The 21,800-nt window shown below is 42.6% G+C and overlaps 1 protein-coding gene and 1 long non-coding RNA gene across 4 annotated transcripts in view; one reads left to right on the top strand and one right to left on the bottom strand.

Annotated features, from left to right (window-relative positions):
- The window catches only part of CEMIP2 (cell migration inducing hyaluronidase 2), an 86,371-nt gene that overhangs the window by 6,735 nt on the left and 57,836 nt on the right, over positions 1–21,800 (top strand). For 2 of the 3 annotated variants that reach the window (XM_045470231.1, XM_045470230.1), the window contains exons 2-4: positions 13,174–13,516; positions 18,449–18,589; positions 19,044–19,605. In XM_045470231.1, the coding sequence (XP_045326187.1) occupies positions 13,186–13,516; positions 18,449–18,589; positions 19,044–19,605 (1,034 nt within the window). In that variant the 5' untranslated portion in view covers positions 13,174–13,185. Of the gene's footprint in view, positions 1–1,978; positions 2,001–13,173; positions 13,517–18,448; positions 18,590–19,043; positions 19,606–21,800 lie in introns of those variants that run through there. The other variant, XM_045470232.1, reaches the window with a different exon arrangement.
- LOC123593757 lies at positions 16,867–17,249 on the bottom strand. Its single transcript, XR_006710488.1, has 2 exons — positions 17,192–17,249; positions 16,867–16,954 (listed from the first exon to the last, which is right to left on the bottom strand). It is a non-coding gene; the product is annotated as an uncharacterized LOC123593757 (long non-coding RNA).

The raw sequence follows: 21,800 nt of genomic DNA, 5'->3' as shown, positions 1-21,800 counted from the left end.
TTATTGTGGTAAAAAAACACACTTCTTATCGTTTATTCATATCACCAGCGCCACCTCTATAAAATCAACTTCATACGAGGATTTAAAAAAATATATTTCATTAGTGCAAAAGGCACCTTTAATTGTTCAGTGGGCACTTGGTGACATCATTCGCCAGCCCCCCGAGGACATGCTGAGATAGAAAGGAAGGGCTCGTGATGTTGAGAAGCTAGCAGTTGGGAGCAAGCAGGGTGTGCGCGAAGGTATAGCTGGAAAGGCCAAACGGAAGATGAGTCGTCTTTTCCGCATGTTAATAATGTCTTTTGATTAATGTTAATAGCTGCTTTCCCAAGTGCTTGGACTGATTTAGATACTGCCTGTCCTCTCCACGTGGTCGTGCTTCACATTGTACAGTCAGCTCACGGATAACTTTCCCCCGCTGCCAACTTACCATGTGGTCTGAGCTTGGCTTTAACCTTAAAGAGTTTCTTCTTGCTCCCTGCTTGTGTTTGCAGCCGTTGAGTTGATCACGTAGCCTCTGTTTGCCTGTCCCACTGCTGCTGGCTGTATTCTGTCCCTGCTCTGCTGTGCAAAGTCTAAACACTGCTCTAGTGCTGAGTAATTGCTCATTCACTGGTCCTCCTTGCTGACGCTCTGGCACCGTTGAGTTTTGATGAACATCGAGACCGGAGGAGGTGTGATATGGTCCCTTTGGCAGGCCTAGGTTTCACGTGCCCCGGGAGACCGGGCACTGCGACTGTTTTTATTTTGGCCGGGCACTCATCTGCAGGTAACACTCTGCCTGCAAGCCTTCCAGACACTATGAAAGACTTCTGTTGGTTCCCCCACATAGTGGTCATTGTTGGACAGTGTGTTGTCATTTCAGTGGCAGAGTTCAGTGGTAGGTTTCACTTTGCACATCCAAAAAGAAGCTATTAGTAGTAGTCTGGTGATACGCATTTGGGTAAGTCAGTTCGCCAGGGCTTTTAAAAATATACCGCTGTTCTATTCATTGAGATCTAATAAACTCAGGCGATCACCTCTTTAGAACCCCCCAGCCCAGTGTCTGCTTCACGTGCATCGTAATGACTTCTTTACTTGGCTCATCTCCTGACACCCTCCACCCCAACACTGAGCTCTGAGCTCGTTGAAGGTAGAGAATTTGTTTGTTTGTGCTCCACTGGGTCCCTGTCACCTAGCAGAGTCCTTGTCTCATAAGAGATGCTCAAGCCTGAATGTTTTTCCTCTTGGGCAAGCCTTTACTCTCAGTGGGGAAAATTGTATTAAAAATAGGCTCGAGGTTGTCGGTGAAAGAAACAGGACATTTGGATTCTGGTCCTGGTCCTGCCATTGGTAGGAACTTTGCTTTGATGCTGGATTGAGGGGCCCCAGATCACTTCACTCTGGGCATCTCATTATTCATCTGGGATATTTCGTAGTTTGAACGGCATGCCCAAACATACCCGTTATATGTTTCCTATGGTCCCTGTATCTTGATGTCTGTGTATCAGGGGATCATGGAGTTTTGGTGTATCTGTGCTTGTTTATCAAACCTATCTCTGTTGCCTTTACTTTTTTCCATCCTTTCAACATTTTAGCCAACATAACTTTCTTGGCTCTTTCTTCCTGAGAAGTATTTTCAAGCTTTGTCCCCAGCGCTCACGGAGAATGCAGCCTGCAGACAGTTGTGCCCTTTGCCGTAACCTTAATTAAATCAGCCTCCCTCAGGTCAGACGTTGGCTTCGGTTCTTTCTTTCGAAGGCCAGCTGCAAGGCTGATGACACGCCTTCATCTGCCATTGTGTGCCTCTGGCAGCCATCCGTCACTGTCAGCAGGGTGGGAGCCTCTGCTGTGTCCTCCCAGCCTGTGGGGAACAAGGGCGAAGGGGGGTGGTCCAAGGAGCATTGGGAAGGAGGGGAGAAAGGGGGCAGCTTTTCAACAGAAAGGATTAAGGAGAAAAAGGAATCTGAGGAATAATCATCAGGAAAAAGAAACAGACGTGAAGAGCAGAGGACTGGGAGGTAAACTGACCCTCTCCTTTCTCCAGCTTCCCAAGTGGAAGCCTTGTTCTTTCTCCTGTTGTGTTTACCCTTAGTTCTTTCCTTCCACCCAGGGCCTACATACTTTGCTCTTTTAAGATTTATTTTTGACGGGGTAAGGAGTGTGAGATATTCTTCACTATCAGCCTTTCTCCCCTGTTGGTCTGAAGGTCTGTCTTTTCTCTTTTGCTTCCCTTTTGTTGCCCACGGTAATGTTCTTTAGCCTTTTCACTCTGTCAGCCATCTTGGCTTTGGGGTCAAGCCTTGCTTTTCATGGAGATGCTTAACAGGTTTGGAAAAGACGGGATTAACGAGCGTGTGTGGTGTCAGGAAAATCAGACATCTGCCTCCTGTATCTTGCGTAAATGGGAGGACTATAAGAATATAATTAAAGGTATGTCTTAAAGGTCACCTCTATAACTTTAAGACACGAAAGTGTTCACTTGGTTCGCTTTTGGGCGTTAGATACCGTAAATAAGACTCTTTGTTTTGAGGGATCTATATTTAACAGGAGAGTCCAGTGTAATTTGCCGAGGATATCTCCACTTTAGTGAAATTGTAGCTGGCTTGCTAATCTGAATTTCCTCCATGCAGGCCCATAAACTCAGTATTTATTGTTTTGTTGTTTTTAACATAAGCCACCTCTTTGTATTTTGGTTAATTTTTGTTTTCTAGGGGTCTACTATTCCCCAACTGTAGTATTCCAGCAAAGAGAGCAGAGCTTAACTGAAAAGTGAATTTCTTTTTTTTTTTCTGAAAAGTGAATTTCTAAGCAGATACAAATGTCTCCTAGCTTTTATTTTTTTGCATTTTTATAAAACTTGATAAAAAAAATAGGATTTCAAACTATACAGTCACCAGAAGTACACAGTTATTAAAAATGCACGCATTTTACTTGGTATCTCCTCTTTTTGCTTTAAAGAATACTTATTCTGACTCAATATTTAGTGACCAAAAATAATTTTTAGTCAACGTAGTCTTTTGAGGAGATTTATAGTTTTAAGATATTCATTTTTTTTTTTTTAATGTTTATTTCTGAGAGAGAGAGACAGAGCATGAGTGGGGGAGGGGCAGAGAGGTGAGGGGGGAGGACACAGAATCCAAAGCAGGCTCCAGGCTCTAAGCTGTCAGCACAGAGCCTGATGCGGGGCTCAAACTCATGGACCATGAGATCATGACCTGAGCCGAAGCTGGACGCCCAACCAACTGAGCCACCCAGGAGCCCCTAAAAGATTCTTTATAATTTCTCTGTATTATATTAAAAAAAAATTTTATTTTTACTTATTTTTGAGAGAGAGAGAAAGACAGAGAGAGAGAGAGAGGACAGGGGAGGGACAGAGAGAGAGGGTGATATAGAATCTGAAGCAGGCTCCGGGCTCTGACCTGTCAGCACAGAGCCTGACTCAGGGCTGGAACTCACGAACCGGAGATCATGATGTAAGCTGAAGTCAGATGCTTAACCTACTGAGCTACCCAGGCTCCCCTGTATTATATATTTTTTTAATGTTTATTTATTTTTGACAGAGAGAGACAGAGCATGAGCAGGGGAGGGGCAGAGAGAGAGGGAGACAGAATCTGAAGCAGGCTCCAGGCTCTGAGCTGTCAGCACAGAGCCCGACGTGGGGCTCGAACCCACGGACCGCAAGATCATGACCTGAGCTGAAGTCGGACGCTCAACCGATTGAGCCACCCAGGTGGCCCCCCAAGTATTATATTTTAATAGAGTTAGTCTGTACTGGGAGAGTGATTTCCTTGTGAGGGAGGAGATAATGTGAACACTTCTTGATGCCACACTAGAAAAATCGGGGTCTATATGTAATAGTAGTAGCTCAGCTTTGGGAGTATCATTCATCATATTTGTCTAAATTGACCAACTGGAAAAAGAAGGTAGAGGAATAAAAATTAAAATTTCTTGGCCTCTTATCCCTTCACTGCTTAGGGAAAGGTTTATAATGAAGGGCCAATTCTTCCCCTCTTCCTGGAAACATTGGCCTGGGTATGATCAGCTTAGTAAAAGTGAACCAGAGTTATTGTAAAGAAACTAACTGTGCAAAGTGTCTTATTCCCTGGGAACATACCAGACATTTGCAGGTGATAGGGACTCGTCTTGGTTTGGAGAGTTGAAAGAAAAGCCAAAAAGGCTACCCTTTTGTGTGAATGTGTCTTGTGTGAAGGCACCGTCCCGTTTGGAGGTCTCTGGGTATTGGATTCTCTGGGAGTATGCTTACACAAATGAGGCAGATCTCTGAGGGAAAGTGAACTTAATCTTTCCCCACCATCTGTCTGTTTTCTCCCAAACAGCTCTATGTATAGACCTAGCATTTATATTGAATTCTTTTGTGGGGAGCATTGTTTAAAAATGTACTTTATCCTGTGTGCTCTGGGAATACGATATGCACTAAAAAATATTCCTGGTAACTGTCTGTAGAAGGATTTTTTCCCCCCAGAAACTTTTTCAACCATCGTTTTTTGAAAATCTTTATAATATCTGTTTAAATACACAATCTTCACAAACATATGGATCAGACTTAAGTATTTATTTGACAGCTTGAAAAACTAAAGGAGCTACAAGCCAGTTGTGCTAAGTTTATTTCTTACTGAACAGTTTTATATGATTGAAGTATTGAGCTCATTGTTTAGCAACTGTTGACGTAGTCCGAATCTACCACAAAACTAAAGAAACCCCCGACCGCCCTCCCAAACCCTAAACCTGGTTCCTTGATGTTATTCTGTGTTATCTTTTTCCTAAACATGAGAGATTGGAAGTTGAAACCATTAATTGGAAGTTCAAAGCCATTAGGAGCTGGTTAAAATTTTAACTAGGTCATAATTAGTAATAATTATAAACATCTATCATTTATTTTCAAGGTAATTCACAAATGACCACTCGTTCCTGGCATGGTTTACTTTTTATTGTGATTTAAGCATACCAGTGAGTGTGTTATGAAGAGCTACCAAGATCTTAATAAAAGGAAGTTTCCTCGGCCAGAGTTTGGCCGGTTGTACCGAAACTCTTAGAAAACAAAGACCGTAACTTGCAGAAGTGACCTTTAGACTGGACACTGTTTCCAAAATTATGTCCTTGATCAAAGAAGAATAAGCTTGAGATCATGCCAGCTTCTTGACTATTCCTATAAACCTAAATTTTCCATTCAAAAATAAGTTCTCGAAACAAGTGCAGGCGGGATTTAAAAAGGGTTAAATGAATCAAAAGCAGTGAGTTTTCATTAAGTGTTCACTATGATGGGGTCAGTATGCAGGGCATAGCATGGGCTATGAGAGCCCCTCCCCACGGGGTTGGAGGGGCTGGGCGACTGGGGGGACTGAATATACAGCTTCTGGCACCAAGTGCCCTCAAGCACCATGTAAGTGATAAGCGTGTGTAGGAAGCAGTTTTTGTCTTCTATATTAATGTCTCCACAGTAGAAAGCACGTGACAACTCGGTCCTTTTAAATTTTTTTTTTTTTTTTTTTTAATGTTTATTTACTTTTGAGAGAAACAGAGACAGAATGAGAGTGGGTTAGGGGCAGAGAGAGAGGGAGACACAGAAGCAGAAGCAGGCTCCAGGCTGCGAGCTGTCAGCCACAGACCCCGACGCAGGGCTCGAACTCACGAGCTGTGAGATCATGACCTGAGCCGAAGTCAGACCTCAACTGACTGAGCCACCCAGGCGCCTCAAAACTCGGTCCTTTTAAAGAGCTCTTATTAGTTTTGAATTACTGCTGCTATGTCTGTATTGAGAAGACTCCTTCAATACATTTTTTTTTCCAAAAATTTTTTGATATTCCCCCCCCCGCCTTTTTTTTTTTTTTCTTCCAAATTAAGCTCTGTGTCCAATGTAGGGCTTGAACTCACCACCCTGGGGCACAAACTCATAACCCAGAGATCAGAAGTCACATGCTCTACTGCCTGAGCCAGCCAAGTGACCCAGATCACAGCATTTATTGGCTGTCAGCATAACAACATAAAGCGGAATGAAGCACTTTCTTTTTTCCTGTGTGCCTACTGCATTTTATACTGTATTGCTAAAACTATTACAAAGTATTGTGAAAGGTTGGGCTTGTCTAGGGTGCTGCTCTTTATCTTTAGAATTCCTGTTTGCAGCTGGTAATTATACCTTTAGTCACCTGCTAGATTGCACACTAGGACTGCATTTTGTAAAAATTAATGCTTTGACCTTTTTGGTTGAAGTTGTAAACATTCTCAGTTTTTCCTAAATCGGGGCAATAGATACAGATAGATTAGACAAATTTCCCAGAGCCTCAAGGATGTTAAAGAAAGATTAAGTGGGAAATTCCAGTCTGTGTATATGTGTATGTGTGATCTATAGAGGGATATTGATCAAAGTTCCACAGGCCCCTAGTGAGTACCTACTATGTGTAAGATCCTGTGAGAATACGAAGATGAGTAAGACATAGTCCCTGTTCTCAAGAGGCTTATTATAGTTGACTGAAGGACAGACAAGTCTACACGTTAACTGGAACATAAGGCAGAGAGCAAGATGATTCAACAAGAGATTTATCTATCTATTTATTTATTTTTTAGTAATCTCCACACCCAATGTGGGGCTCGAACTCATGATCCTGAGATCAAGAGTCTTACATTCTACCGACTCAGCCAGGCAGGAGCACCCTAACAAGAGTTTTACACAGAGTACAGGGCAGAACAGACAGAACTTCTTGCAGAATCCTGAGGTGGAAGGGTGTCTTGGATGGGATAGCACAGCATTTGCTGACTTTAAATGAGAATATCTCAGTTTTCTTAAAATCATGCTCTCTCTCTTTTTCTTAATATTTATTTTTGAGAGAGAGAGAGAGAGAGTGCACGAGTGGGGAGGGGCAGAGAGAGAAGGAGACAGAGAATCCCAAGCAGACTCTATGCTAGCAGCACTGATGCAGGGCTCGAACTTACGAACCATGAGACCAGGACCTGAGCCGAAGTCAAGAGTCTGACAGTCATCTGACTAAGCCACCCAGGTGCCCCATGCTCTTTTATTTTTATAGGCCCAAGAAACCGTTACCAACCTGATCTCCTTTAATGTTATTGAAATTTCAAAACAAATTATTTTCTGTGACTACTTCTTGTAATTGAGTGTTCTTATCAAATGTACAGGCCCCCTCCCACCTTGAGTTGCTGTTGAAGGTTATGCATTCTTTTTATGCAAGAGAAGAATTTTGTTTCAAAGTAACAGGAAGTTTTAAAGGTTTCTTTTTGGCGAATTTTTTTTGACAAAATTAGTAGTTCTATTTAAAAATTTTTTTTAATGTTTATTTATTTTTGAGAGAGAGAGACAGAGTGTGAGCAGGGGAGGGGCAGAGAGAGAGAGAGAGAGAGAGAGAGACAGAATCTGAAGCAGACTCCAGGCTCTGAGCCACCCATGCACCCCCAAAATGGTAGGTTTTGAATGCTTCCCCTTTTTCAGCATTTGCATTTTTATCTTTTAAGTTGATAGTTTCATAGTCTTAGTAATTTCTTGTATTACTTATTTTAGAGGTAAGAGGGGGAAGAATCAGCCCTTCGTTATAAACTTTTCCCTAAGCAGTGAAGGGATAAGAGGCCAAGAAATCTTAATTTTTATTCCTCTACCTTCTTTTCCCAGTTGGTCAATGTAGACAATTATGATGAATGATACTCCCAAAGCTGAGCTACTGCTATGATATATAAACCCCGATACCCACCAGACTTCTAGTCTGACACCATGAACTGTTCTATTTTAAATATTTGCCCAAATTCCCTGTGAATATCTTTAATGGCATGATTTTATTTATTTATTTATTTATTTATTTATTTATTTATTTATATTTAGTGATTTAACTTTTTAATTAATTAGTGCTGGCTTTGGCTGCACCTATACTAACATTTTAATTAATTAATTATTACTAAGCCTTTCGGGCTGTCATCCAGTAAATAAATACGAGATAATTCAAATACCAAAAGTTATGCTTCAAAACTTGCATGGAGTGCATTTCCCAACTCAATACGAATGACTTTTTTCCCCCCACTTTGGATGATCTATCTGTGTTTAGGGATTTAGCTCTTCAAATACATCATAAAATGCTAACGTGTTCCTTCTGTATAGTACTGTGTGCTTTCCACTAGAAAGACCGCCGTCTTAAAAACGACATGTAATGGGAACAGAATAGTAGCACATGAAGTAAAAACATTGGTCTGTCGTCAAAACTTCACAATGACAGCTAATATTCACCTTGAAGTCTTGAAAGCCCAGAGGGACCTCTTCATCCTCTTTCTTCTGTTAGGTGCCTCTTTGTTCTCAGAACGCCAGACTCACTAATGCTGCAGGGGCTGTACTAACAATCTCGTGGATGAAACGGCCATTGGTCAGAGAGCTTGGGAACTTGACCACTGTTCTCACGGTGCTGCTCGGGTCCACTAATATGTGGATCTTCCCCCATAAACACAGTCCAGTGCTGTCAACATATTTTGTCTTCCTTAGGATTTTCGTAATGGCATTTTCTTTTCTCTGGTTTACTTTGTTGTAAGAATACAGTATATAATATATATTACATACAAAATGTGTGTTAATCAACTATTTGGTTATCCATAAGGCTTCTAGTCAACAGTAGGCTGTTATTAGTCGTTACGTTTTGGGGGAGTCAAAAGTTATACATGGATTTTTGACTGCGTGGCGGGGGATAAGTGCCCCCACTTCAAGGGTCAGCTGTATTTCCCTGGTCAATTTAACTCTGCCTTCAAGTGAGTGATTAAAGTTGAATTTAGGAATTGTGTTTTCTGGGGATGCCGTAAATCTTTTCTCTATCCTCAGTAGTTCTTACCACAATCCTCTAATGACCTTAGGATCTCACTATTGCTTATTGAATGAGTGAAATGTCAATTTTTCCCACAAATAGTTTAAATCTATAACTAGCAATAATTATATTTTTAAGTAACTGATTCATAATACTACTTCTAAAATAAACTCATAAGTGTAAAGTGATATCCTAAATTTATCTTGTATCTTTACAAATTATAATAAATTGAAAGGGAAATCTGCATAAAGTGATTTTTTTTTATTGTAATTTTTTAAAAGTTTATTTATTTAGGTAATGTCTACACCCGACATGGGCTTGAACTCACGACCCCGAGGTTAAGAGTTGCACACTCTTCTGACTGAGCTAGGCAGGTGCCCCTGATTGTAATTTTAAGATGGATTCAACAGTATGTTACTTCTTAGGAAGAAAATTATTTTATTTGCTGCTTATGCATTTACATGTCTTTCAATAGAGTGGAGCTAATGGGCTCAGAATATATGAATAGAAATATATTTAGTTTTGGGGTGCCTGGCTGACTTAATTTGGTAGAGCATGGAACCCTTGGTCTCCGGAGTCATGAGTTCAAGCCCATGTTGGGCATCGAGTTCACTTAAGAAAATAATAAAAATTAATATTTTGTATATAGTTTTACAAAAGAGTTATGGGGCAAACACAACCACAGTTACTTTCATTTCTTGACCATTTTAGTTTATGGCAGACACCATCTGAATTTTCCATGTGAGTCTATCATTTTATGACTGTGAAGACAAATTATTCCCAGTAGCTTGGTGGCTTCATTTAGCCTCTTACTGCCTGTTATTATACTGTGGGTACATCTGGAGACACATCATCTCCCACAAAAGGGCCCTCCAGCCTGTTAAGTAATAACAACCTTTCTCACCCTGAAACAATGAAGTATCAGTTGATTGCAGCCTCAAACAAAAGATCCCCACTCCCTTTCAGAGCAGATTATACTCATGACTCCCCTCCCGCCCTGGTGAGCCTGGCACTCAAGAATATCTAGTTTAGCCTTTTCTTTGTTAATAGAGGATCAGAAAGGGCTCTTTGTTATACTCTCTCATTTGTTCCAGCAGGATGTCTCTATTATCTCGTTCTGCTGTTTGGCACATGCGGTAATGTCTTCAATAGCACCTTGAATCATGTTCTCTTTCCTTTGTCATGGAGCTTAAGCTTCATCTAAATAATTACTTTTGTTCAGAAATCAAACCCCGCCAACCAAGTGTTTTTGACAGACACACTGACTCAGAATGTTCTTTGCCCCATGTAAAATCAGCATCAATTCCTGATTAGATTCCCTTTCTGTCCCCATGAATTTGCAGGTCGTTTGGGTCCTGGGAATGCTTATTGATGGCTTCTCTAATGACGGCATTTTATGTTTAATGGGTTTGGTGTAGTTTAGAGCAATTTGGGGGTACCCTGATGACTGGGATCTCGTTCATTGTTTTGGCAAAACATGAGGGGAATTAATTACAAGGCTATTGAGTGAAATCAGGTGACTCTGAGATGCTCTAGTTATTACCGAATGGGAGAGGTTGAACACCATGTTTCTGAAACCATTCAGCACATCTTATTTATCCACAGTCATTGCAAAAGAACATTATATAGTAGCATAGGATTTCTTTTCTTTCTTCCTTCCTTTCTTTCTCCTTTGCTTTGCTTTGCTTTTCTCCCCTCCCTTCCCCTCCCCTCCCCTTCCCCTCCGCTTCCCTTCGCAAAGTAACAGAATAGGGTTGCATTTAAAACTTACTCTTTCAAAAACTTACAAGTGCTTACTATAAAAAATAAAAAGGACTGACGTGTGTGTGTGTGTGTGTGTGTGTGTGTGTGAGAGAGAGAGAGAGAGAGAGACAGAGAGAGAGAGACAGAGAGAGCTTCTCTTAGATAAGAATCATTTGTAGTGAATTTCTGCATGAAGAATTCCTGAAAATATTAATGTGCTCTCTTCTTTCAGACTCAGCTCAGTTCGAGTTACACCCTTGCAAATCAGAAAATTGATTTCTTTGGAATTCTTGCTTCTCAATTGTCTTGAAAGACACATTAGTGTAACGGTTAAGAACCAGAACTCTAGTGTCCTGTTTTTTCCATATAATAGCTAATTAACCTTTCTCAGGTGCAAAATAAGGATAATGGGAGATACACAGATTTGTTGTATTAAATGCATTAGATGAGTGTGGTGCCTGAGTGCTCAGTTGGTTGAGCATCCAACTCTTTTTTTTTTAAATGTTTATTTAGTTTTGAGAGAGAGACACACACACACAGAGCATGAGTGAGGGAGGGGCAGAGACAGAGGGAGACACAGAATCCGAAGCAGGCTCCAGGCTCTGAGCTGTTAGTGCAGAGCCTGACACGGGGCTTGGACTCACGAGCCATGAGATCATGACCTGAGCTGAAGTCAGACGCTTCACCAACTGAGCCACCCAGGCGCCCAAGCATCCAACTCTTGATTGTGGCTCAGGTCATGATCTCATGGTTCATGAGATCGAGCCCTGTGTCAGCTTCCACATTGATGGTGTGGAGCTTGCTTGGGATTGTCTTTCTCCCTTTCTCCGCTCCTCGGTGGTGTGCTTTCTTTCTCAAAATAAATAAATAGACATTTAAAACAAGTGTATTAGATGAGTAGTACATGTAAGATGTTTAGAATAGTGCCTGGCGTAAGTACTCTGAGCCAGATTTTTTTTTTTTAGTTATCCTAACCATAATATTTGAGTGCCTATTTTTTAAACAAATTTTGAGGATTTAAAGAGATTGTTTAAAAATGACATTCAGTTGGGTGAGTTTGAAGATCTAATTGGCTTTACTTAATGATTGATGAATCAGGCAGCATCTCATGTTAGCAGGCAGAGAGGGGCTTCGAGGAGCTGTGCCAAATGGAAGGCTTTTACGGGCAGAGGGGGCAGAAAAAGTTTTTAGCAAAGAGTGTATTGTTTCAGGCAAGGTATCTTCCTTTGAGGGAAGGCAGTGGTTTGTCAGGCAGATTACCTTGCCAGTGCTGACCAGGTTGGTTAAAGGTTGGTTAAAGGTTATATTCCTGAGAGAAGCTGAACTGCAATTGGGTTCGTTGTTAAGTCTCGGTTTGGTGACGTGGCCTTAGCATAAGTGACTCCATTTTGGGCCTGTTGTCTCTCTCTCTCTCTCTCTTTTTAAAAATGTTTAATGTTTATTTATTTTAATGTTGATAAAGAGAGAGAGAGAGAGAGCAGGGGAGGTGCAGAGACAGGGGAGGACAGAGGATCTGAAGCAGGCTCCAAGTTGACGGTGGAGAGCCTGATATGGGACTCGAACTCTTGAACCATGAGATCATGACCTTAGCTGAAGTCGGACACTTAACTGACTGAGCCACCCAGGTGCCCCAAAGAGCCCGTTGTCTCTTTTTAAACCAGCTAATGTAGACTTCAGGTTTTCTCACTAAATGAACTCATAGCCTATAGTCAAGTGATAACAGGTAGAAATACTTAAGTTGCTTCGCTGAAAGAAAAATCTGGTGGGGAAATCGAACACCAGAAAGCTTGTCTATTGGAACTTGTTAGGGCCAACTTACGGTCTTCATATGATGCATGGACTTTAAGTTCAGTTTGAAGGGCTTACGGTAATGCTCCTCAAAAAGTGTGACCACTTGCTTTAGTGTCACCAGGGTGTGTTTTAAAAATGTAAAATCCACGGCCCTCTTTGCACCAGTTGAGCTGGAATCACTGGAGTGGAGAACCCAGGAATCTACGTTTTTAACAAACATCCCTGGTGATTCTTTTTTGTACAATGAAAATTGTGCATTAATGTTAGAGGGTGATTATAAGGTGCCACCAGGGTCAAGAAGCAGGAGCATTACGGGGCGCCTGGGTGGCTCAGTTGGTTGAGTGTCTGACTCTGGCTCAGGTCGTGATCTCAGGGTTCATGAGTGCCAGCCCCGTGTCCGGCTCTGTGCTGACAGCTCCGGGCTTGGAACCTGCTTCGGATTCTGTGTCTCCCTCTCTCTGCCCCTCCCCCACTCGTGCCCTCTCTCTCAAAAATAAATAAAACATTACACATTTTTTAAAAAAAGCAGGAGCATTAGAAAACAATTGGTGGTTCTATCAGGGGTGTAGGCTGACTTGATATTTTCAAAGTCATTACAATGGTTACCAGGGAGGAATGGGCAATTCTTGCTTAATGGCTGCAGAGTTTCTGTGTGGGATGATGAAAAAGTCCTGGAGATGGATGGTGATAACAGTTATACAACCGCTGAAGGCACTTAACGCCCCTGAACTGTGCACTGAAACGTGGTTAAGATGGCACGTTTTATGTTACGCGATTTGACCACCACCAAAGACGCTTAATAAAACCATCACAATTCTCACATTTCTGAACCGTAATTTTCTTCTTTTCACAGTGACAGTGTATCATGCATGCCACTGATTCCAGGGGACAGCCCCCTGCTTTCCTGCAACCTCAGAACGGAAACGGCCATCGCTCGTCTGGCTATGTTCCCGGGAAGGTTGTGCCGCTGCGTCCCCCTCCTCCTCCAAAGAGCCAAGCTTCAGCCAAATTGACCTCCGTCAGACAGGAAGCCCGGGCCACCTTTGCTTTCTCACCTGAAGAGCAGCAGGCCCAGAGAGAGAGCCGAAAGCAGAAGAGGCACAAAAATACTTTCATTTGCTTCGCCATCACTAGTTTCTCATTTTTCGTTGCACTCGCGGTCATTTTAGGCATATCCTCAAAATACGCCCCAGATGGTAAGTGCGCACGTGTGGACACGCACGTGTACAGACCACCCAGTGCAGGAGAAGGAAGAGGGAAGGAAATAGCAGAATGAAATTAAAAAGAAAGCCTTGTGATATCTTCACTTGGCTCTAGCGAATTAAAGTATAATTAGAGAACAGGAGTTGTAGCTGCTTATGGAAGCAATTGTTAAAGGAATCCGTGGACATGACACGTTTAAAGGATTGCCCTTCCTGCCCATTCTGCCACTTGGGCAGAATTAATTCTTGTGTTACTGCGACTTCATCCTTTGTGGTGGGTATGATTGTCTGACTGCCAGAGGTTTTTAGTGAAAGAAATGACCAAGTGTAATGATAAAACTACATTTGTTCTTTTTTCTTTTAAGATTTCATTTTTTTAAAATGTTTATTTATTTTGAGAGAGAGAGCTCGCACATGTGAGTGGGGGAGGGGCAGAAAGAGAGGGAGAGAGAGAATCCCAAGCAGGCTCCGTGCTGTGAGTGCCAAGCCTAACACAGGGCTTGATCCCATTAACTGTGAGACCATGACCTGAGCCAAAATTAAGAGTCAGACACTTAGCCGACTGAGTCACCCAGGGGCCCCTAAGATTTCATTTTTAAGTAATCTCTGTACCTAGTGTCGGGCTTAAACTCACAACCCTGGGATCGAGTAACACTCTCTTCCAACTGAGCCAGCCAGGAGCCCCTACATTTTACTAAAAAAAAAAAAAAAAAAATGAGTGAAAATACTAAGATTTGTGTTCTGTGGTTTGAAACCAGCTGGGAGACAGAGAGACAAAAAGAAGCTTCAGATATTTTTGAGGAACAACGTTTATCCCCAAAGGAAAATATCCATTAGGAGTTTTAAGTTCCAGTACATTTATCTATAAATCACTCATTACTTCATAGTTAAATATCATGTGGGAGGTTTTAGTTTTTTATATGGTCTTTGCTTTTCAAGTTGGTAATATATCAATACTTTGAATGGTTTTGAAGAAATTCATTGCCCAGTCAGCCTCAATATAGTACCAAGAATCTCATGATAGAGTCCTCATGATAGAACCTCATGATAGAATCTCATCCATCAGTCCAAAAATCAGAGGGCTCAGGACTGTCTCAGGAGAAGCAGACCATAACAATGGATTGGGCACATTTTTGCCTGCTTTAAAATTATTTTTACTATCTACAACAGATTTTTGTCAAATTAGGTGCCTCCTTAAATGAATGTAACATTTGAGAAACACTTCATCACTTATAAAACTTACAAATACTATTTTATTTAGTTTCCATGGGTGCTTTAGGGGTTTTATAGGCTTGAAAATCCTGGGAGAGATTGTGTCAATGCTTCTAAGAAGATAGACCTGAAGTAAGGGAGATGTTCAGGGGCGCCTTGGTGTCTCGGTCAATTAAGTATCTGACTTTGGCTCACATCATGATCTTATGGTTCGTGGGTTTGAGCCCCGCATTGGGCTCTGTGCTGACAGCTCACAGCCAGGAGCCTGCTTTGGATTCTGTGTCTCCCTCGCTCTCTGCCCCTCTCCCGCTCATGTTCGTCTCTCTCTTTCTCAAAAATAAATAAGCGTTTAAAGAGAGAGAGAGAGAGAGAGAGAGAGAGACAGAGGGGTGTTCATAGCAATGTCTTTGCTAACCAGACCAGTAGATCACATAATGAATTTGTGACACTGCTCTCTATTGATTGGCTCTTAGCATTGACTTTCTCTCCCCTTTTCTCCAGCAGAATAACCAAGTTCACTGCCATTGATTCATTCTTCCCAAGTAATCTGCAGTAAAGAGATGCTAGATTCAGGGAAAATCAGAGGTGAAACCTCTGGCTTTAATTGACCTTTTAATATTCCATCTAAGACATTGGATTACTGATGTGGTTCCTTTGAATCAACATTCCTCAGCTTCACATTTTGGCAGTAAAAGTGCAGAACTTCAGTGGAAATATGTGGTATGCTGACATCTTCCAGGGTCCGCCTCGCTGTGGTTATTGCTGTTCCAGAACCTTGATAATGCACCCACAGCTCAACAGTGGGCAGCCAGAAAGGCAGGGCCGCTGAGCTATTTGTCAGTCCTTTCTGCAGACCACGTATTTTCTCATTAAGTGTACTTTACTAGAGGGAAATAGACTAGGATTTCTGGTGATGGATCCTGAGGAAGCGTGCTTCCTGGGGAATAATTTTAAAAGATGAAGAGAAATTATATAACCATTTAGTGGGCCCTACACAGACCAGATTTCCTTCTCAGTGGCTGGGTACAGGCCTGTTGTCTGGGGCATACATTTGCTTGTGATATAACATCATGGGGAGTTCCAGCTAGATGTTTTATGGGAAGACAGAAGTTTAAGAAACCCTTAAAGTCAGAACACATTCAAGAGAGTTCTTGTTTTCTTTTTTTCTTTGAATCTTGATTTTTTTTAATTTTATTTTTTATTTTTTAAAATTTACATCCAAATTAGTTAGCATATAGTGCAACAATGATTTCAGGAATGGATTCCTTAGCGCCCCTTACCCATTTAGCGCATCCCCCCTCCCACAACCCCTCCTGTAACCCTCAGTTTGTTCTCCACATTTATGAGTCTCTTCTGTTTTGTCTCCCTCCCTGTTTTTATATTATTTTTGTTTCCCTTCCCTTATGTTCATCTGTTTTGTCTCTTAAAGTCCTCATATGAGTGAAGTCATATGATTTTTGTCTTTCTCTGACTGACTAATTTCACTTAGCATAATACCTTCCAGTTCCATCCACGTAGTTGCAAATGGCAAAATTTCATTCTTTTTGATTGCCGAGTAATACTCTGTTGTATATATATACCACATTTTCTTTATCCATTCATCCATCGACATCCATGGACATTTGGGCTCTTTCCATACTTTGGCTATTGTCGATAGTGCTGCTGTAAACATCGGGGTGCATGTGTCCTTTCGAAATAGCACACCTGTATTCCATGGATAAATGCCTAGTAGTGCAATTGCTGGGTCGTAGGGTAGTTCTATTTTTAGTTTTTTGAGGAACCTCCATATTGTTTTCCAGAGTGGCTGCACCAGTTTGCATTCCCAAGAGAGTTCTTGTTTTCTTAATGGAAAGAGACATTTAAGGATTATTTCTAGTATAATAGTGATGATGACTGATTTATCTGAATTAAATATTGGTGATTATGAAACTTCTCTGAGAAAAGTTCCATGAAAAATTGCCAAGGACTTAATGGTTAATTGCCAAGGTCTTAACCAGCGAGGCTAATTGTAACTGCAGGAGTTACTGTCAAAGAGAAAGCATAAGCCTAGGTCAACACCAGTGCTTAGAAATAAGATGTTTGCCTTGAGTGTTGTGTAATTCAAAAACGAGGAATCAGAATTTTCATTCCAGAAAAAATAATGTCTTCATGCTGCACTCAGCCTGTCTACTTTTCCTCATGCTTCCTCAGGCTTTTCTCATGTTATTTCCCAACATGCACCTTCCACTTTCTTTTTTTTTTTTTTTTTCAACGTTTATTTATTTTTGGGACAGAGAGAGACAGAGCATGAACGGGGGAGGGGCAGAGAGAGAGGGAGACACAGAATCGGAAACAGGCTCCAGGCTCTGAGCCATCAGCCCAGAGCCCGACGCGGGGCTCGAACTCCCGGACCGCGAGATCGTGACCTGGCTGCAGTCGGACGCTTAACCAACTGCGCCACCCAGGCGCCCCATGCACCTTCCACTTTCATACGATTCCCAAGTACACCTTCCTTGCCTGTCTCTACTTAGAGTTTAAACGTGGGCTCTTTTAACTGAGCAGCCAATGGACTTGGACAGCAAGGGGCGCTTGCTTCTCCCACCTTCATGCTCCTCTTCCTTAAGTACTGTCTGCCCTTTGGGGGTCCAGGTCTAGTGTCTCTGTGTTCCATTGAAATTGCCTCAGTTATTCCAGCCGACCCTTCTGAGCTCATTGGCACATCAAGTGAGTACCACATTGTTCAATATGGAGTTATTTCCTACCTGGTGACTTTTCTCCTAGTAGAGTACAACCTTTGCAGTTCATTCTATGCTTAATAGAGTTCATTCTTTGCTTTATAAATTTTACAATAGCTAGTACAAAGTGAACACGTTGATCCTCAGTAAATATGTGGTCATTAGTTGATCAAAACCAGTGTGATTCCTGCCCCTCCCTCCCACTTCTTCCAAATGATAGCAGCAGCTGAAGTTCTCTTGCATTAAATAGCTGTTGCAATGCTTTCATGTTTTCCTCATCGCCCATTCGAGAGGCACATTCTAATTTAGTGAAGAAACACAGCATGTCCAGTAAACCTCATTTCTTTCTTAAGGGGGAACTTGAATATCACTCAACTTGCTGAGTCATCTTGGATTTGACTTCTCTGATCGGTAGTTTCCTCATCTCTGAAAATGAGAAGTCATGTCTTTGGCCGTCTGCCTCTGGCAGTTTCATTGGGAAAGCGCACATGTCTGAAGATAGCTGGTATTAGCTGCTGCCTGTGGGGTGATAGAGGTGCTTTTATCGCCTATGCTATGCTTCACTGTGCACAGGGAACTTGGGAAGACCTGATATACCTATTAGCAGTTTCCAATTTTTACTTACCAGTATGTTGTGAATACTGGTTTTCTAAAACACCTTCCTAGTGTAGGTCTGAGAGCAATTCACAGTTTTGTTTTGTATTGTTCATTTATTTCCAGAGTCGATGATTCAGAGGAACTCCTTGTTTACCTTGTAGAGTTTGACCCAAACCAGATGATAGCGACTTAGTTTCATGGTGAAACTTTTTGGATGTGTTGAAGTAGAGGCTTTGACATATCTGCTGGGTGAAACGGGATGGGATTTCCATCCTTACGGCAGGAAGTTAAAACAGGTCCGCCCATCCCTTGCAAATTGCCGTAAATGATAGAACTTGGATCTGGCTAAAAGCATTCGTGAGTTTTGTTGCATTGATGGCTACTGATGTTGCATTGCTTGTAGAGAATTGCCCAGATCAAAACCCACGTCTCAGGAACTGGGATCCAGGACAAGATTCTGCCAAGCAAGTTGTTATCAAGGAGGGAGATATGTTCCGTCTGACGTCAGATGCCACGGTGAATTCTGTAGTCATTCAGGATGGAGGTAAAGAAAGGTCCCTGCCTATGGTAGCCGTGAGGTTACCCCTTCCTTTGATGTTTTTAAATTTTTTTTTTAACGTTTATTTTTGACACAGAAAGAGAGACAGAGCATGAGCGGGGGGGGGGGGGGCAGGGGGACGACAGAGAGAGAGGGAGACACAGAATCGGAAGCAGGCTCCAGGCTCTGAGCTGTCAGCAGAGAGCCCAATGCGGGGCTCGAACTCACAGACCACGAGATCATGACCTGAGCCGAAGTCAGACGCTCAGCTGACTGAGCCACCCAGGTGCCCCAAAACAGGCTTAATTTTCTAAACAGACTCATAATGAATTTTTTTTTCCCAACTCAACTGCAGAAGAGTTCTCCTATCCTGCAGTAACTGCCTTAAAGTAAACTCTATTTCTCTGTATCCCAGAGAGATGTTTCAGAGGTTAGCTTACACTAGTGTTGTTCCTTGCAGGATTGCTTGTATTTGGGGATGATAAAGATGGATCCAGAAATATTACTTTGAGGACTCGTTACATCCTGATCAAGGATGGTGGGGCGCTTCATATTGGAGCAGAAAAATGCCGCTATAAATCCAAAGCGACAATTGCCTTGTATGGCAAGTCAGATGAAGGTGAAAGTATGCCAACATTTGGCAAAAAATTTATTGGTGTGGAAGCTGGCGGGACACTGGAGATCCACGGGGCGCAGACAGTATCATGGACGTTGTTGGCGAGAACTCTGCATTCCTCGGGCTTGACCTTTGGGTCGTATGCCTTTGAAAAGGACTTTTCTAGAGGCCTCAATGTGAGGATCATCGACCAAGACACGGCCAAAATTTTGGAAAGTGAGAAGTTTGATACCCACGAATACCACAATGAGAGTAGACGGCTTCAGGAACTTCTGAGAATCCAGGATCCAGGCCGGATCGTTGCTATCGCCGTTGGAGATTCGGCAGCCAAGAGCCTCTTACAAGGAACCATACAAATGATCCAGGACCGGCTGGGAAGTAAGCTCATCCAGGGACTGGGCTACAGGTGGGCATACCTTTTACTTTCCTTCCCAGCTATGTGTTCGAGTCTGTTATCTGTGTGACAGGAGAGGGGGGTGGAGAAAGGGACACATCACTCCATAGACTGTCTTCAGTCGTCAGAATGGCAGCTACCGTTTGCAGGTCTGGTTACCTCGTGCTGTGAAACGACAGGATGGAGGACGGGACGCTGGTTAGCAAAGCTCTCTTCTTGGCTTTGGTTTACGAAGCACTTTGTGAGCCGTAGCACCAGGCTTGTGGAAAGTTAGGAACGGAAATGTGGTACTGAGAAACTGGCAGGCAGTTCAAGGCCAGTTTACTTCCCTCTTTCGTTACCTTTTGAAAACCACATGAAACTCAGGCTCGTTGGGGCCCCGATCCCACGCTGAGGTGTGAAAGTTATCTGAAAAGCCTGTGGAACACGCACGGTTTTCTGTTTCTTTTTCTGGACTCCTCTGCACGCTGGTTTGAGTCCTTCGGCTTGATTGGCGCAGGCCTGTGGAGCCCTGGCACGTGTGAGGGAGCGACAAGCTGGAGGGGCCTGGAAGCCCATCCTTGAGCGGGATTCAATTTCTCCTGCCGATGGCTCTCGTGCCGTGCTCTGGTTACCGTGACTTCCTAACGCAGACCTGAGTCTGGGGGAAGTAGCTGGCTCTGCTTTCAATTCAAAAAACGGAAGTTTTAATCCTGCTTACTGTTCTTAGTGAAGTTGGAGAGGACTGTGAAAAGTTAAGAGGACTTTAAAACTCACAGGTTGACATGATCTGGTTATGTTTTCCTTGGATGGTTGAGTGATGTAGTTATTATTTTCCTTTGATTGGGTGTTGGAATGGGATATTACCTGTAGAATTTCTAGAGAAAGTTAAAGAAGACGAAATTAAAGAAGAAAAGTGTATGTAATGCTTTTTAAAAACAATTTAATGCTTATTTATTTACTTAAATATGAAATTTATTGTCAAATTGGTTTCCATACAACACCCAGTGCTCATCCCCACAGGTGCCCTCCTCAATAGCCATCACCCACTTTCCCCTCCCTTCCACCCCCCATCAACCGTCAGTTTGTTTATTTTTGAGAGAAAGTGAGCGTGCGTGAGCGGGATAGGGGCAGAGAGAATCCCAAGCAGACTCCGTGCCCAGAGCAGTGCCTGGTGTGGGGCTTGATCCTGTGACCCTGGGATCATGACCTGAGCCGATATGAAGAGTCGAATGCTCAACCCCAGCATCCCTGGCGCCCCTGTAATGCTTTTTAAATCCGTTATATTCACCCAGAGAATATTGAGGAGATGCCGAGTACTGGGTACCCACAGGTGCTTAGATGAAAGAACACAGCCTCAGAGCCCTCGTTCAATCCAGTGGAGAAACACACCAAACTAGACAGTGAGACTCTTGCTGACAGGCTGTAATGGGAGCATAAAATAGAGGGAGCCCCCAGATCGGCCTGGGGAATCTGGGGAGGCTTCCCAAAGGTGAGACACCTGAGGGGAGTGTAGGAGGATGCTGTGTAGGCAGTGGGAGGTGGAGAAGAGCAGGAGATGGGTTTTTTAAAAAATTATGATTTTAAATATAATACACATGCAGAAAAGTGCCAAAAAACAGGAATGCAGAGTTTAATGACTTATCACAATGTGATACCTGGATAGCCACCTACCAGGTCAGAAATAGAACAACTGCCAGTGGCCTGGCAGTGCCCTTGCTGTTTCCTCCTTTTCACCAATCACTCTCTCTGCTCACCAAAGGTCACCATGCATCTGAATTTGTGGAGAATATGAAAGTTTAGGTTTGCCTGTTTCTGGGCTTCATATAATATATACTAAAAAAAATTTTTTTTAATGTTTATTTATTTTTGAGAGAGAGAGAGACACAGAGCATGAGCAGGGGAGGGGCAGAGAGAGGAGACAGAATCGGAAGCAGGCTCCAGGCTCTGAGCTGTCAGCACAGAGCCCAGCCCGGGCCTCGGACCCACAAACCATGAGATCATGACCCAAGCCAAAGTCGTATGCCCAATTGACTGAGCCACCCAAATGCCCCAATATATATATTTTTAAATTTGTTTATTTATTTTGAGAGATGGAGAGAAAGAGAGAGAGCAGGGGAGGGCAGAGAGAAGAGACAGAGAATCCCAAGCAGGTTCCGAGATGTCAGTGCAGAGCCTGATGCTGGGCTCAATCCGACGAACCGTGAGATCGTGACCTGAGCCAAAGT

The sequence above is a fragment of the Leopardus geoffroyi genome, chromosome D4 (assembly GCF_018350155.1).
Source record: "Leopardus geoffroyi isolate Oge1 chromosome D4, O.geoffroyi_Oge1_pat1.0, whole genome shotgun sequence".
Lineage (NCBI taxonomy): Eukaryota > Metazoa > Chordata > Mammalia > Carnivora > Felidae > Leopardus > Leopardus geoffroyi.
Note: the sequence above shows the minus strand (reverse complement) of the source record. Positions and strands in the feature narration are given on the sequence as shown.